The sequence below is a fragment of the Lissotriton helveticus genome, chromosome 9 (genome assembly GCF_964261635.1).
Source record: "Lissotriton helveticus chromosome 9, aLisHel1.1, whole genome shotgun sequence".
Lineage (NCBI taxonomy): Eukaryota > Metazoa > Chordata > Amphibia > Caudata > Salamandridae > Lissotriton > Lissotriton helveticus.
Genome location: NC_136070.1, coordinates 1,075,444,603 through 1,075,458,687, shown reverse-complemented (window position 1 = coordinate 1,075,458,687; position 14,085 = coordinate 1,075,444,603). Strand labels below are relative to the sequence as shown.

At 42.8% G+C, this 14,085-nt stretch overlaps 1 protein-coding gene across 1 annotated transcript in view; it reads right to left on the bottom strand.

The window, feature by feature from the left end:
• The window catches only part of LOC144782219 (calpain-1 catalytic subunit-like), a 194,453-nt gene that overhangs the window by 11,721 nt on the left and 168,647 nt on the right, over positions 1-14,085 (bottom strand). The window contains exons 17-19 of the mRNA XM_078661454.1: positions 10,676-10,744; positions 2,328-2,406; positions 774-890 (exon numbers count right to left, since the gene is read on the bottom strand). Coding sequence (XP_078517580.1) covers positions 774-890; positions 2,328-2,406; positions 10,676-10,744 — 265 coding nt within the window. The remainder of the gene's footprint in view (positions 1-773; positions 891-2,327; positions 2,407-10,675; positions 10,745-14,085) is intronic.

Below are 14,085 nucleotides of genomic sequence, written 5' to 3'. Positions count from 1 at the left end.
TGAGGAGTCACAATTATACCATGTATCATAACGAGGGTGATGGCTTGTGAAGGGTCGTATCCACTCATAGAAGAAGCTCCACGCTGTCTATATAGCAATTCAATAGTTGAAAGCGGAAGTAGAATACTTTCTGAAGGAAGACCTCCTCGCCTTCTGTTGATGCTTTTCAAACCTATAGTAATCCTCTTAAATTGTTATCCTGACAGACATTAAGGGCATCAGACTAAAGCCAGGCTGCCAAAGGATGAATGACAGATTCTTGCACCAGGAGCTGAATCTTGTAACTTATGCCTAAAGTTCTGACAATGCCAGCAAAATTAATTTCCAGACCAAGAATCTTTATCTGCTTTTTTAGCTTTGGCAACAGCTCCGCATGTGGCTGAGATCACAGCTTAGACTGCATGAGTTTCAGATATTTTAAATTTCATGCCGTGGAGGAAACATCAGTCTTTGTGGTTACAAGTAGTATTTCCAAATGTTAAAATGCATCATTACTAATAATCAAACAACATTTTGATTCTAAGAATATTTCGTGCTTTAAGCGAAGTTTCGGGAATATTGTTTCCTTTTCATGTAGACTTCAGGTGAAATGCATTCAGTATCAATCATATGGACAAATTTCAGGATCACCACAAGTTTTGTAATTCTTAGATATCTGTGAGTTCAGGGTAAATTGAGCTGTCTGCCATTGTGTATGGTTTTACAAACTCACATGTCCACACTACTCACGCCTTCATAATTTCTATAAATGTTAACCATTGCATCCCACTCACTGGTCATGGTGTCCAACTTTAGCAAACAGCAGATGAAACTGGAGTAAGTGACTGTCCGATCAGGTGTGCAGTATCTCAAAGCCAAAAGCTGCACCATGAACTCATCCACCTTCAGGCCTAGGCAGAAACAACAGTCAGAGAATTGTACGATTAGAAATTTTGCTTCCAAGAAAAATGTGCAATGTTGATACAGCATGATAAGGAGCAGTTTAGGATACACAATCATACTGACTTAGATGTATCTAAAGTTGTAGAGTTGAATCTAGTCAATGGACATGAAAATGAATCTCGATCTCATCGTCTGGGACTAAAGAGTGTTGAGGGCTTTCTACATTGAAACAGGTGATCTTCACAGACATGGAGATAGCAGAAGAGCACACACGTGGTGTTGTATTTAGGGCACAAACATGGAGAATGATGGCACATATATGGAGGCAGGTTGGGGCACAGAGGTACATACAACCGTAGAGCACAGATAAGGACACACCAGAAAAGTACAGAGCTGATGATGTATAGGGAGACGGGACTATCAAAGACGGAGAAAGTTGGGGACATATTTAAAGAAACTGCTGGATGCTAGAGAGCTTGAGACCACCAGAGGGCACAAATACAGTAATACGTGGAGGTCATCCGGCTGTAAAAGACAGATAACATATAAACGGAGAAAGCTAGAGGGTACAAACAGTTAGTCAAAGCTTTATGGCGATACATGAAGAAAAAGAGAAGGCAGGAGCATGCGAGTGTCCTTACAAAAATAAAAGGGCAGAAGGTAGAGTTAACTGAAGAGCAAAGAGCCCCAATCACACCAGCAGCTAGTGGAACAACTTACATTAATAAAAACTGTGAGGAAAACATTAAATTATGGTGGTCCGAGCATGCATAAGGAAGTAAAGATAAATCCAACATGGGAGAGTGGAGAATTCTGAACAAAGACTGAAAGAATGGAGATTAAGCCGATAAAAGAGTGCAAAGGTTGAATTATTCAAACATACTAGCATACTAGGCTGTGCATGAGTACAGTGATGACCTAAAAGGCAGATGTAGAAGGCTAAAATGACCAACAATTGAGTTAGACTCAGACTTTGAAGCTCAGAAAAGGAGGTGGATTTAGGTCAACGACTACACACATGATCTAAATCTGAAGATATGGAGACAACCCATAGTTCATGGATGAATTAATCTTAATGGCAAAAAAACATGTGCAGGGGCAGACTCAACCCAAGGGTGCTGGGATAGAGTTGGGTATTGAGATGGAAAAAACAAGAATGGCATAGCTCACAGGTTAAAACACATGATGTTCGTACAATAAAGCAAAAAGAAAGAATACAAGACAGTATGCAAAGATGGAAGCAACCAAAGCATGGAGTTGAGCCAGTCCAGGGATGATGGCATACAAAGCTTTGGTAAACTTATGCAAAATTTCTCACCTTCCTTCATTTCTCTTATCTAGGTATTTCAATTCCCTTTTGACCAATTTGTTTCTGTTTGGCAGTATCACGGGTGACCTTTGACCCAACTTACTCCTCACATCCCGCCAGCCCTTGTTCCTCTCACCTGCGGACTGCAGTGCAGGAACCAGCTGATGACAGTTGATGGAGCCAGATCTGCTCTGGTCAAATTGGCAAAAAATAAGCTAAGAAGAAACAAAGTACAACAAGACAGGGTCAATAGCATAAACGTGATTCAGAAAAACACAATGCATAGTGAATTTGTAGAACAATATAACCAATTAGTGGCTGCTTATGAAGTCTGTATAGGTCCTGATTCAGCTGAATAAGGACTTTCAAGGGATGTGGTAATACTGCATTGCCGTAATTCTAATTGTCCACCCTTGCAGTAAATGGGCCCAAAAATTTGGAATTACTGTCAGGATCTGGTTTGGTATCCCAGATTCCCATGGTAATTCCACATTCCGCAGGGGACCTTTGATATCAAACTTGTACTGCTGCAATATTCTTGAGCAACAAAATTACTGATACCTGTGCTGTCAATAATTTCCGGATTGTGAATACTGACGTCTCAGTCTAGTTGGACTCATAATGATGCTCTCACAAGAACATTCAGCAGCTTTCTTTAGAAGTTGGTGTTTTTAAATAAGTTGTTTTTAAATTAATAAAATGTACTCATTAACAGTATTCCTTAACATAAAGACAGTGGAACAATTTAAAACAGAGTAAGCATGGAAAGCTATAATATAACATGAAGATACATTCTTACGCATGTACATCATAAAAGGAGGAAAGAAATAGGGTGAAGAGACAGGCTGTGTAAGACTGAGAAGTTTTAAAGAGCCCCTTGCCCCTTGATGCTTTTACTTGTACCAATGTTTGCTTGTGGTGAAGGGTTTTCCCATAGATGGCCATCTGTGGGGTAGACAAGACCATTCGAGACAGCAACCTTCCCGGAAAGCTGGAAGCACGCCGAGATCAACGCCCTTCTGAAGAAGCCCAAGGCGGACCCCAAGCACCTCAAGAACCCCCAGCCCATCTCCCTGCTCCCGTTCCCGGCAAAAGTGACAGAGAAGATTGTCAACAAACAGCTAACCCGCTACCTCGAACACAACAACATCCTGGACCCTTCCCAATCCGGTTTCCGCAGCAACCACTGTACCGAGACCGCCCTCATCGCCGCCACTGACATCAGGATCCTGATGGACAAAGGAGAAACAGCTGCCCTCATCCTCCTGGACCTTTCAGCTGCCTTTGACAAAGTCTGCCACCGCACCCTATCAGCACGCCTCCATGACGCCGGAATCCAAGAGAAGGCCCTAGCCTGGACCACTTCCTTCCTCACCGGCAGAACCGAGAGCGTCCGCCTACCACCCTTCCGCTCGAAAACCACCAAGATCATCTGCGGCGTACCACAGGGATCCTCCCTCAGCCAGACGCTGTTCAATATCTACATGGCACCGCTCGCCCACGTCGCACGACAACATAACCTCAACATCATCTCCTATGCCGACGATACCCAGCTGATCATATCCCTCACCGAAGACCCCCACACCGCTTAAGCCAACCTCCACAGAGGAATGAAGGTCGTAGCCGACTGGATGAAGGACAGCAGACTGAAGCTGAATTCAGACAAGACGGAGGTCCTCATTCTCGGACCCACCCCATCAGCCTGGGACGACTCTTGGTGGCCACATCGCTAGGCACAGCCCCGGAACCCACAGACCACGCACGCAACCTGGGGGTCATCCTTGACTCCACCATCTCCATGACCAGGCAAGTCAACGCCGTCTCCGCAGCCTGCTTCAACACCCTCCGAATGCTCCGCAGGATCTTCAAGTGGATCCCTCCCGACACGAGAAGAACCGTCACCCAGGCCCTCATCACCAGCAGACTGGACTCAGGAACAACAACCAAGCTCCTGAGACGACTACATTGAATCCAGAACGCCTCGGCACGTCTGATCCTCGACGTCCCCCGACGCAGCCACATCACACCCCACCTAAGAGGCCTGCACTGGCTCCCCGTCAACAAGAGGATCACCTTCAAACTCCTCATCCACGCACACAAAGCACTACACAACACAGGACCTACAAAACTCAACAACCGACTCAGCTTCCATATCCCCACCCGAAACCTCCGCTCAGCCAACCTCGCTCTCGCCACAGTCCATCGTATCCGAAAAGCCACCGCCGGCGGCAGATCCTTGTCCTACCTCGCCGCCAAGACCTGGAACGCTCTCCCTAACAACCTACGACAGACTCAGGACCTGCTAGCCTTCAGAAGACTTCTCAAGACCTGGCTCTTAGATCAGTAGCGCCCCTAGACCCCCCAGCGCCTTGAGACCCTCACAGGTATGTAGCGCGCTTTAGAAATGCAGTGATTGATTGATTGATTGATGCATAATATAGCGCTTGGATGGATATTGAATTTTCCCTATGGTCGGCCATTGAAAATTTCTAATCAAACCATGTGGTCATTATCTGTGAGATGTTTTGAAATTGGGGTGCTGGTCATCTGACTCCATCTAACCTAAGCCACCACTGTTGGTCAATCTACCTTAATCTCTGGGTCTCCCATCTTAAAAGCACGTGGATTTCAATAACATGCATGGGTGCCAGGCAAATTTCGTACTGAGGGAGATGCCACGTTTATGTGGCAAAATTTGAAAGTACACCTTATTGTTTTTTGGGGGAATTTCTATGGGTCTAAGGGCTTGTATTGCATGAGCTACCAATAGTTCAGTTTATTCCGAAGATGTGATGGCTGACTTTCCAAGTATAATTGTGCCTTGAGGGCTAATAGAGATGAACCAAAATGGGAATTACACGGTCAGGGTGATTAGATGGACATCCCAATGGAGGATGAGTGGGCAAATAGACACGCAGAGAAAATGCTTGGACCAAGATGTGCCTCCATTGATGTGTGAGAGAACCATGAACCAGATAAAGGGAATATAATCATCAGAAATTATATTTTTTTTTAAAGAGATGAAGTTCATAGGAGGTAGTTGTTCAATTCTAGACGTAAGTAGTCATAGAGCTACATGCTCGCTCATTCCGGAGACAAGAAACGTTGTTATGTGGAACTAAAGTTTGAAAAATAGAGGACCTTGGGATACTGAAATGCCCATTGAAGTTTGTTATTCACATGAGCTGTGGGAAACAAAAGTTATGTTTACATATGCATGTAGTTTATGCATACCGAGATGACAAAGTATTAGTGCTTGATGAAAATTTACGATGGGAGGGAGAAATGAGAGAATGCTCTGACGCACAAATGGAATGCTCTAGGCTAGAAATTAAAACCATTTCTGATAATCTGCCAAGAAGTGTTTTTATAGACTACAGTGAGAACTGGCAAGAGCATCTAACTGTGTCCAAGTAGTATTGAGTAGTAAAGTGCAAGCAAAGGTACAGTTATCAATGTCTTTTGAATTAAACCATACCAGATCCATTGCTTAGTGGCTTAATGCTAAGATGCCACATATGATTCCAGTAGTGATTTCATGTATAACATCAATATAGATTACAAGTAAGATATGTATGCATGCTTAGTCTGTCCGTTTACGCATCTGTTTGGTTCCTGCTCAGTAGACTATCTTTGAGGCAACATCTTGATCTTGAAAGGAGAGTTTTAGGACATCCAACTTGTGCTCCTTGGATGCGTTTGTAAATATGAAATGAAAATGGGCTTTGTAAAGAGCTTGATTCCCCGTGGGTGTCTTGGCGCTGGTCTAACAACAGAGCGCCTAAGAGACGGAAGACAGACTGAAGGAACTATACATCTTAAAAGCCAGTCTTTCTCAAGGAGGACAGGGAGGGACTAGTCTTGAAGTACAGAGGTAAGGCATTCCACGGTTTGGTTGTTCCGTAAATAAAGCTTTTCCCACCTCAGCAGATTCGTTTGAATTTAGGGACCATGAGATTGGCTGCTGATGAAGACCGTAGTGACCTGGGAGGAACATATTGGATTAATTTATTTTTAAAGTAATCCTCATGCAAAGCTTTAAATGCAATGCATAGACCCTTGAAGTCTATTCGCTTGTGCACTGGCAACCAGTGAGGATGGACCAACGCCTTAGAGGCATACTGGTGCCTAGGCATTCCAAGCAGCAATCGGGCAGCAGAGTTCTGCAAGACCTGTAGCTTATTAAGTAAACGTTTCTGTAAGCTGATGTACAAGGCACTAAAACAATCAATTTTAGAGAGAGTAAGGGCAGTTACTACTAGTTTCCTCAAGTCAAATAGGATAGAAGGCAGGTCCTTTCTCAGGATTTTAGAGTAAGAAAAGTAGAGGAAGTGATTGTGTTCACCTGCTTGTCAATAAAGAAATTGACACCCAAGTTCTTCACTTTTGTCACTGAAGCGGGACCGAACCTAGTTCAGATGGCCACCAGTTAGGAGAACCAAAACATACAATATTGCCCAACAACAAAACTTCAGTTTTGTCGGAATTTAGTTCCAGGCAATTACTTATTATCCATTTGTTAATGTACATTTAAGGAAATTGGCGGCAGAATCTTGCTGATTTCCAGAAACTGGTACAACAACTTGGGTGTCAACAGCATAACTGACAAATGAGAAACCAAATGTTTTAATCAGGGTGGCTAGAGTAGTGACATATAAATTAAGCAGAGTAGGGCGGCTCAATGATGAGCCCTGTTGTACACCACAAGGGAGGGAGAATGAGCTAGAGAGAAAGCCATCCATAGAAACGAATTGTACTCTATCAAAGAGAGTGGAAGATATAAGAGCTAGGGCTGAACCACCAATACCCAGGGATTCGACACAGTCAATTAGAACCTTGTGATTGACCGTGTCGAAAGCGGCCGAGAGATCAAGTAAGATAAGAGCTGCAGGATTTCCATTGTCCACAGTTGCCCTCAGGTCCTCTAAGGCAGTGATCAGAGCAGACTCAGTGCTATGCTGTCCCTGAAAGCCAAATTGTGAGTGGTCTAGTAAGTTATTAGATTGCAAATAGAGAGTCAGTTCCTCGTTAATAGCTTTTCTCACGATTTTGAAGCCGCGAGATGTGACAGCAGTTGCTCGCCACTGAAGGATTCAGGTGCAGTTTTTATAACAGAGGCAACATTGACACAACTTTCCATTCTGTGGGAAAGAAATCCTGCAAAACATTTCATTGAGAATCGCAGCTAGATGGTCAGCAACAATAGAAGAGGCCATCTGAAAAGTGGCCGGGGGCATGGGACCAAAGGTGACCCAGACCGAGTAGTAAGGATTAAGTCCTGCACTTGGTCCACCAACAGCTGAGAAAAAGAAGAAAAAGATGGTAGATTAGAAGCAAATGGTAAGGGTACGGAAATCTGAGAAAGGTCCATTCCAGAGGTTAGGCTCCTCGTCCCCTGCATGGTAGACGAGGTCTGACCCAGAGAACTAGAGAATTAAAAAAAAATATCTAGTACTTTATCCTGGAAAGCTAGTACGATGTCATAACAAAGGATCTGACTGCTTTCAATTTTTTCCTGATAGCTAAAGTTAGTGAGTTTTTGATTGTGGCAAACAGTTCTTTATTGGAATTTTAGCTGAGATAATTTTCTGTGAAAAATAGGGAGATATTTCCATCAAGATCTGGGACTTATATTCCACAATTTTCTGTTAATATTTTTGCTTTTTCTAAGGGGTCATTGTTAAGCCTCCAAAGATGCTTTTGGCGTCTATGCAGCCACTTCAAATTTCCTAAGATTCTGGGAGAACCACAGTTAAGAACGGTTAATCTCTTGGTGAGGAGGGGTCTGTTAGGGACCAATTGATCTACGGCTGAGGTGAGACAAGCATTGTAATCAGAAATATCCTGATCTAGATTTCTCGAGCTCTTAGGGATAGAGGATTGCAGTTTACTTTCCAATTGAGCAGCCTCAATTTTATGCCACGAACGAAAGTTTAACCAGGTTGAGATTGGCTTTATTAGCAACCTTCGAAGCGCAGTTCAGATTAAACATTTCTGCGGCGTGATCTGACCAAGTTAACGGTAACAACTCCAAAAAGACTAATGCGGAGTTGTCAGAGAAAATACCGTCTGACGTATAACTAGCAGTGTGTGAGGGACTGTGACCAGTTGGAGTAAACCAAGCCTGTTCATAAGGTCAATCAGCTTTACAGAATCTCTATTTTCCGGATTCTCCACATGGAAATTGAAATCTCAGACGACAGTAAAATCAGCAAAATTTACCATATTGTCCAGCAGATGGCCAATACTGCCAATAAAAATAGCTCTTGATCCTGGTTTCGATATATTAATAGTCCATTAAAAGAGATATGATCATTAAAAGTAATTCAAAAATTAAGGCCTCAAGGTCATTGGAGGAGCAAACGCCCTAGCATGTACACAAAATACATTTGCTATAAACAAGTGCTAACCCACCACCTCTCTTTCCTACTCAGTCCAATCTAAGCAATGAGTATTTGGCAGGAATGGCAAGCGCTACATCTGAACCAGAGGTGTCATCAGCCCGTTTCTCGGTAGTAAAGACTAACTCGGTTTTATATGTTTGTAAAAATTCGAAGAACTCTAGTTTATTTTTGATGAGTGATCTGGCATTAATAAGTGAGCAGCTTAACCCCTTCCAGGCTGATGACGAGCTCAGCTTGTCATGAGCGTAACCTGCCGTGCGCTCATGACGAGCTGAGCTCGTCATGAACCGCGGGTTTTTTAAAACCGCCGCGCACAGCGGGAAAAGCCACCGCAGCGATGCGGTTAATATAAGGTGAGGGGTTACCTCCCTGCGAGGAAGTGTCACAGTTTTCCAAACTGAGCTGCTATTCTGAGGGTTAAAATCCAGTCAGCAACTGGAACAGATCCAATAAGGTTTCATGTTCTGAGGATCTGGGCACGTCACAGGTTCTTACCGGTAGGCTGTAGGGCAAGAAGTGCCTCCCGGGAGTAAGAGAGTGATACCCCAGCATCTAACTGCCAATGGGCAGCGTGGCTAGCGCTGAGCCCTGCCCGAGCACAGATGGACGCAGACGGGGTTGCCTTTGGCCCGCCAGCAATGCGCCCGCTGGGCGTGGACTCGCTATTCGTCTGCTTAAGAAGCCCAACATCCAGGACGACGGGGAAGGAGAAGGGGCATGTCACTCAGCAATGAAAGTAAAGGTAATTTACAAAAAGAAAACCTCTGTCCAGCTTCTCCGTATGCAGAGAGCAAGCTCTCTTGCCAGACCACAAATACTGGAAAATTACGCCAAACGAAATTAACAGCGAGAAAATGCTAAAACACACAAAAGTATTAAGATAGCGAATTCCATTAGAACATGGCGCTGAAATTGAAAATCAGAAAAGGTTGTGCTCTAGTGCGTACAAGGAAAGAAAAGTAGAGTCGTTAGGAGGATTGTACCTTCTGTGTTAGAGTGCACAGGCACACTATCAGTCTGTTTAAGCATCCCAACATCAGGGACCATGTGGAGAGAAAAGGGGCATGACCAGGCACTCACTCACCAATGAAAGTGAAGGTAAAAGAAAAAGCAAACCGGAATCCAGCTACTCCATATGCAGAAAGGGAAGCTCCCTTGCCAGACTGCAAATATAAGAAAATCTGTTTTTGTGCCTGAAGGTAAAATTCTACATTTGTGGCTTTGACTAAATAAATGAAGCCACCCTATTATTACTAGCTTCTTGTCTCTGCACCACTCAAGGCGAAGTGAACACAAAGTAAGCATCTAGCCTTTCACATAACCTAGTGTTCTGGAACATGAAGTGGTCAGGAACCAATGAAGACAGTACCAGGGCAAACAACGTCACGTTATAAGCCAGAGCCCTTTGGGTTGTTTTTATTGAATGGGCTAGACTAAACCCAACTGTGTTCATGGTTATTGTTCAATTGGGAACTGTACATGAAGCTGCAAAACATGGAGATCAGCAAACTATAGAAGATTGCTTTCACGGAAATGCTTTTATGTGTAGTTGACCAGATGAAGAGGTACTATACTCCCAAATGTTTGCAGATAATCGACTACTGCTACTTTCAGCCGCTTGAGGGTGAGGCCCAGTGGCACCATCTGTAAAACATTTTACGGGACCGAGATTTTTGCAGCTTGGTTGTGTTATGTTACAGTTGTGATATAAACACATATGCATATTTTCATATAGAGGTGCCAAAATGTGCCCTAAGATCTGGTAACGTGTTAGTTTTTCTGAATCTGAAGACTATTCTTAACCCTGAGGATGTTAAAAGTGACTCACTTCCTGAAATAAAGTTGGCATTCCTAACATCTTACTTCTAGGATATGTTGTGGCATTGATGAGGAGGGCCTGAACAGAGCATAAAGTTTCAGTTCTGTAGTGCCAGAAAACTCATTAAGGATGATTTTTAAAAAACAGAGCATAAAGTTCTACTAGGGATATACCGCTATAGTATGGTCATCAGCAACGGGGACTCAAAAGAGTGGAATGAATGCTGGGATTTACACTGATTACTTTCGATCCATTACTCACCGTTCCACAGCAAATTTTACTCCAAAGACTCTGGAACTCCTCCCAGCCAAGTTTACCAAATCCATAGCTCTGTGACTTTGGGGTTAAGGCTTTTGAAAGCATAGTTAGGGATATGGTCTACTGGAACACACATAAGAAAAGTTACAAAGTTGTGCACCAAAACACACTCCTCTTACCACAGTGAGGCAAGACATTCTCAAAAGTTCATATAGTAGAACATAGAAAACAAGTCAAAATTGTGCTACCGCACCCAGTGTTTAATTTGTAGGGGACCAATGTGTTCCTGAAGTGCCCATCACCAGCGCGGTTGAATGCTGGGGTTGCCAAATACCCAGGTCGCTTAGTCTTGATTCCACCTACCTACATTTTCTGTCTATCTCTCTCCTACAAGTTCTTTCTCATCCCTGCTTTCTCAGTTTCTCGCTGCTTTCCTCTCTTTCCCTCCCTCATTACTCCCTTTCTTGTAGCTCTCTTTCTTATTCTGTATGAAGATCTGATAGTGGAAAATAAGGCATACTTCACAAAAAGGAGTACTGGTGAAGCCATCAATCTGCCATGTGTTTAAAATAATTTCGAAAAAGAGAACAGAATGAACCTTATTTACTCTGAAATGTCATTACGCCTGCCTAAGATACAGCACCTCATTCCTGTATAAAGCAAATTGTCAAACCATTACTCATAGATGTATAAGATTAAAATGTGACAGGATGAAAATGGAAACGTTTTCCATTCAGGTGCAGTTCCAATGTACGTGAGTTCATTTTTTGCACAAATGAATGCACAAGGAGAATACTGGAAGCATGTGGCACAGGAGGAGGATGGAATACGTCTAGGTGCTCATATAGGCCTGCCAACAGTCATTATCTGCTATCTATTGTCAATGATGTAATCAGTGGTTGAACTCGACAAAACAACAGGCCTACATTTCCTTGTCTTGAGCACCAGAATAAAAGCAGACATTCTAGGTCTGCTTAGCAGTTCAATCACTGGAGTCAGTGAGTCTCCAGGACCACATCAAGAAAAGTTCAGGGCCAGTATCATGATGGGCTGCGCTGGCACAGGGCATATCCCACCACTTGTTCTTATGTGCCTGCAAGGCGTAAAACGAATTGATTTAACCCAATATTTCTCTGAGTTAGTGGATAGTTTTCAGACTGACTAGCTCAGCAACAGAAAGAGGCAAACCTTGCTCACTATTTCCCAGCTGTACTAGCTGAAAAAACTAACTTGGAGAACTATCGAGTTCAAGTCAAGTCAAAAACAGCTTTATTCGATTTTGATTTAAAATCACAAAAGCACAATAAAACAATAAATATGCATTAACATCATTAATTCAATATATGTATAAAATCAATTAAGTTAGATAATACATTGTAGAGGGAGAGTCACAGTTGAAACCAAGAAATTTTTGGTAAGTTAATTCATTGTAATCCTGGATTTGATTATGGATTTTAAGAAGGATGACACAAGGTACATAATCAGTTCATCTTCCAACATTTGCAGTTTCATTAGCGCAGTCCTACATTGCCTCAATCCTCAGTTTTTTAGGATTGGTATTAAAAATCTTTTCCTTGGCAAAGTGTAGAACTTGCAAAATAATATACAATGTAAACTCAACTGTTCTGAGACATTATCACACGGGCACAAAATCAAGTTTTTGGACCAGCAGTTTAAGTCCGGGAACGTAATCATTCTATAAAAGGTGCCCCTCCTGAATCTTGTCAACAGCATGCGAGAGTAACAATTTTGCACCTGTGACAAGTATGGCTGGATACCCTGCCCCTGGAGAATCAAATGATTCTTCATGACTGATATTTTGGTTTTCTCCACCGTCCAACTCTTACTTTCTAAGTAGTGCAGACAGATGTTTCTCAAAGTCTTCCTAGAAACAGTTGCCAGGCTTTCAGGGGAGTCAAAGTATTCTGCGTGCCCAATATCAGTCAAGAATTTCTTTACGTACCTAAGTCAGGGAATCCTCAAGGCCCCCTCTAGACTAAGACAATCCAAAATTACGTCCCTGTTCAGGCCTGTCTCATCGGTTGACCACACTTTATGCCACAATAAAATCGGGTCGACCTTGATGAGATCTGAGATATAATGTATGCCCAGTTCTTGATGGCACACAAACGTGGAAGTGGGCTGAGGGACGGCTAATAAATAACGGAGGAATTTATTTTCCCAAAGCTGGATACTATGAGCTTCGCTTATCCCCATATCCCTGCACCATACATTGCTGTGGACACACATTTGGTTTTAAAAATGTCCACTAGTGCTGGGACTGGGGACCCCCTAATTTATTTGCGAAATTTCTAACAGCCCCAATAGTTCTTGAAAAGGCCAGTTTTCTTGCCTGCACGGCCAAAGACCAAGTCCCTTTTTTGTTAAAATTGATGCTCAAGTAAGAGAATGTCTCTGCCATAGCTATTTTTGAATCTAAGAGAAAGATCTTGCATTTTAAGGCCATCTTTGTAGTACAGCACATGGTTAAGGTCTTACTTATATTTATCTTTAGGCCTCTAGCGCTCATGCACTGTGAAAATGTAATCAATGATTTTTGAAGGCCGACTTGTGTCCGGGCCATAATTACTGCATCATCTGCGTATAATAATATGGGGACAGAAGTATTCTTAATTCTGGGGTAATCGTGCTGGTCTTCCATAAGGTGGGAGGCTACACTGTTTATATATAAATTGAATAGGAAGGGTGCAAGTATGCACTCCTGCCTCACTCCCTTTTTTATGTTAAATTTAGAAGTGCATTCACCCTTATTTTCATACCGCACCCTTGCCCCAGCTCCCCGATATAATTCCTTTATGAAATCCAGCAGTTTTGGGTCAACTCCCATTTGCAGTAATATTGACCATAATTTCTCGTGATTCAAACAATCGAAGGCCAAGCTTAAGTCTACGAAGCACAGGAATACATTTTCTTTTTTAACCATTACGTACTTCGATATTATAATCGCCAGGTTCAGACCTTGCTCTGTCGTGCCAAGACCAGCCCTGAACCCGTATTGAAAATGTGAGAAGATGCCTTTGTCTTCTACCCATGATTGCAGTCTATTAAGTATCACCTTCCCGGCAACCTTCATGAGTGAATCCAACAAAGAAATTTGTCTATAACATTTTGGATCACTACGGTCGCCTTTTTTAAGAATAGGGATTACGATGGCCTCTTGCTACGTTTGAAAAAACCCATATTTATTACAGCTGTTTAGGATATTCGTTAAAATTGGGGCCCATAGTTCTATGTTAGATTTGTAAACATCTACTGGCACCCCATCCGGTCCTGGTGCTTTACCAACAGCACTAATATTAATAGCCAATTTGACTTCTGTTAGTGAGAATTCAACATTTAGAGGAAAGGAATTCTGAGCCATAACAGGTGCTCCATCCATTTGTTCTAAGCTC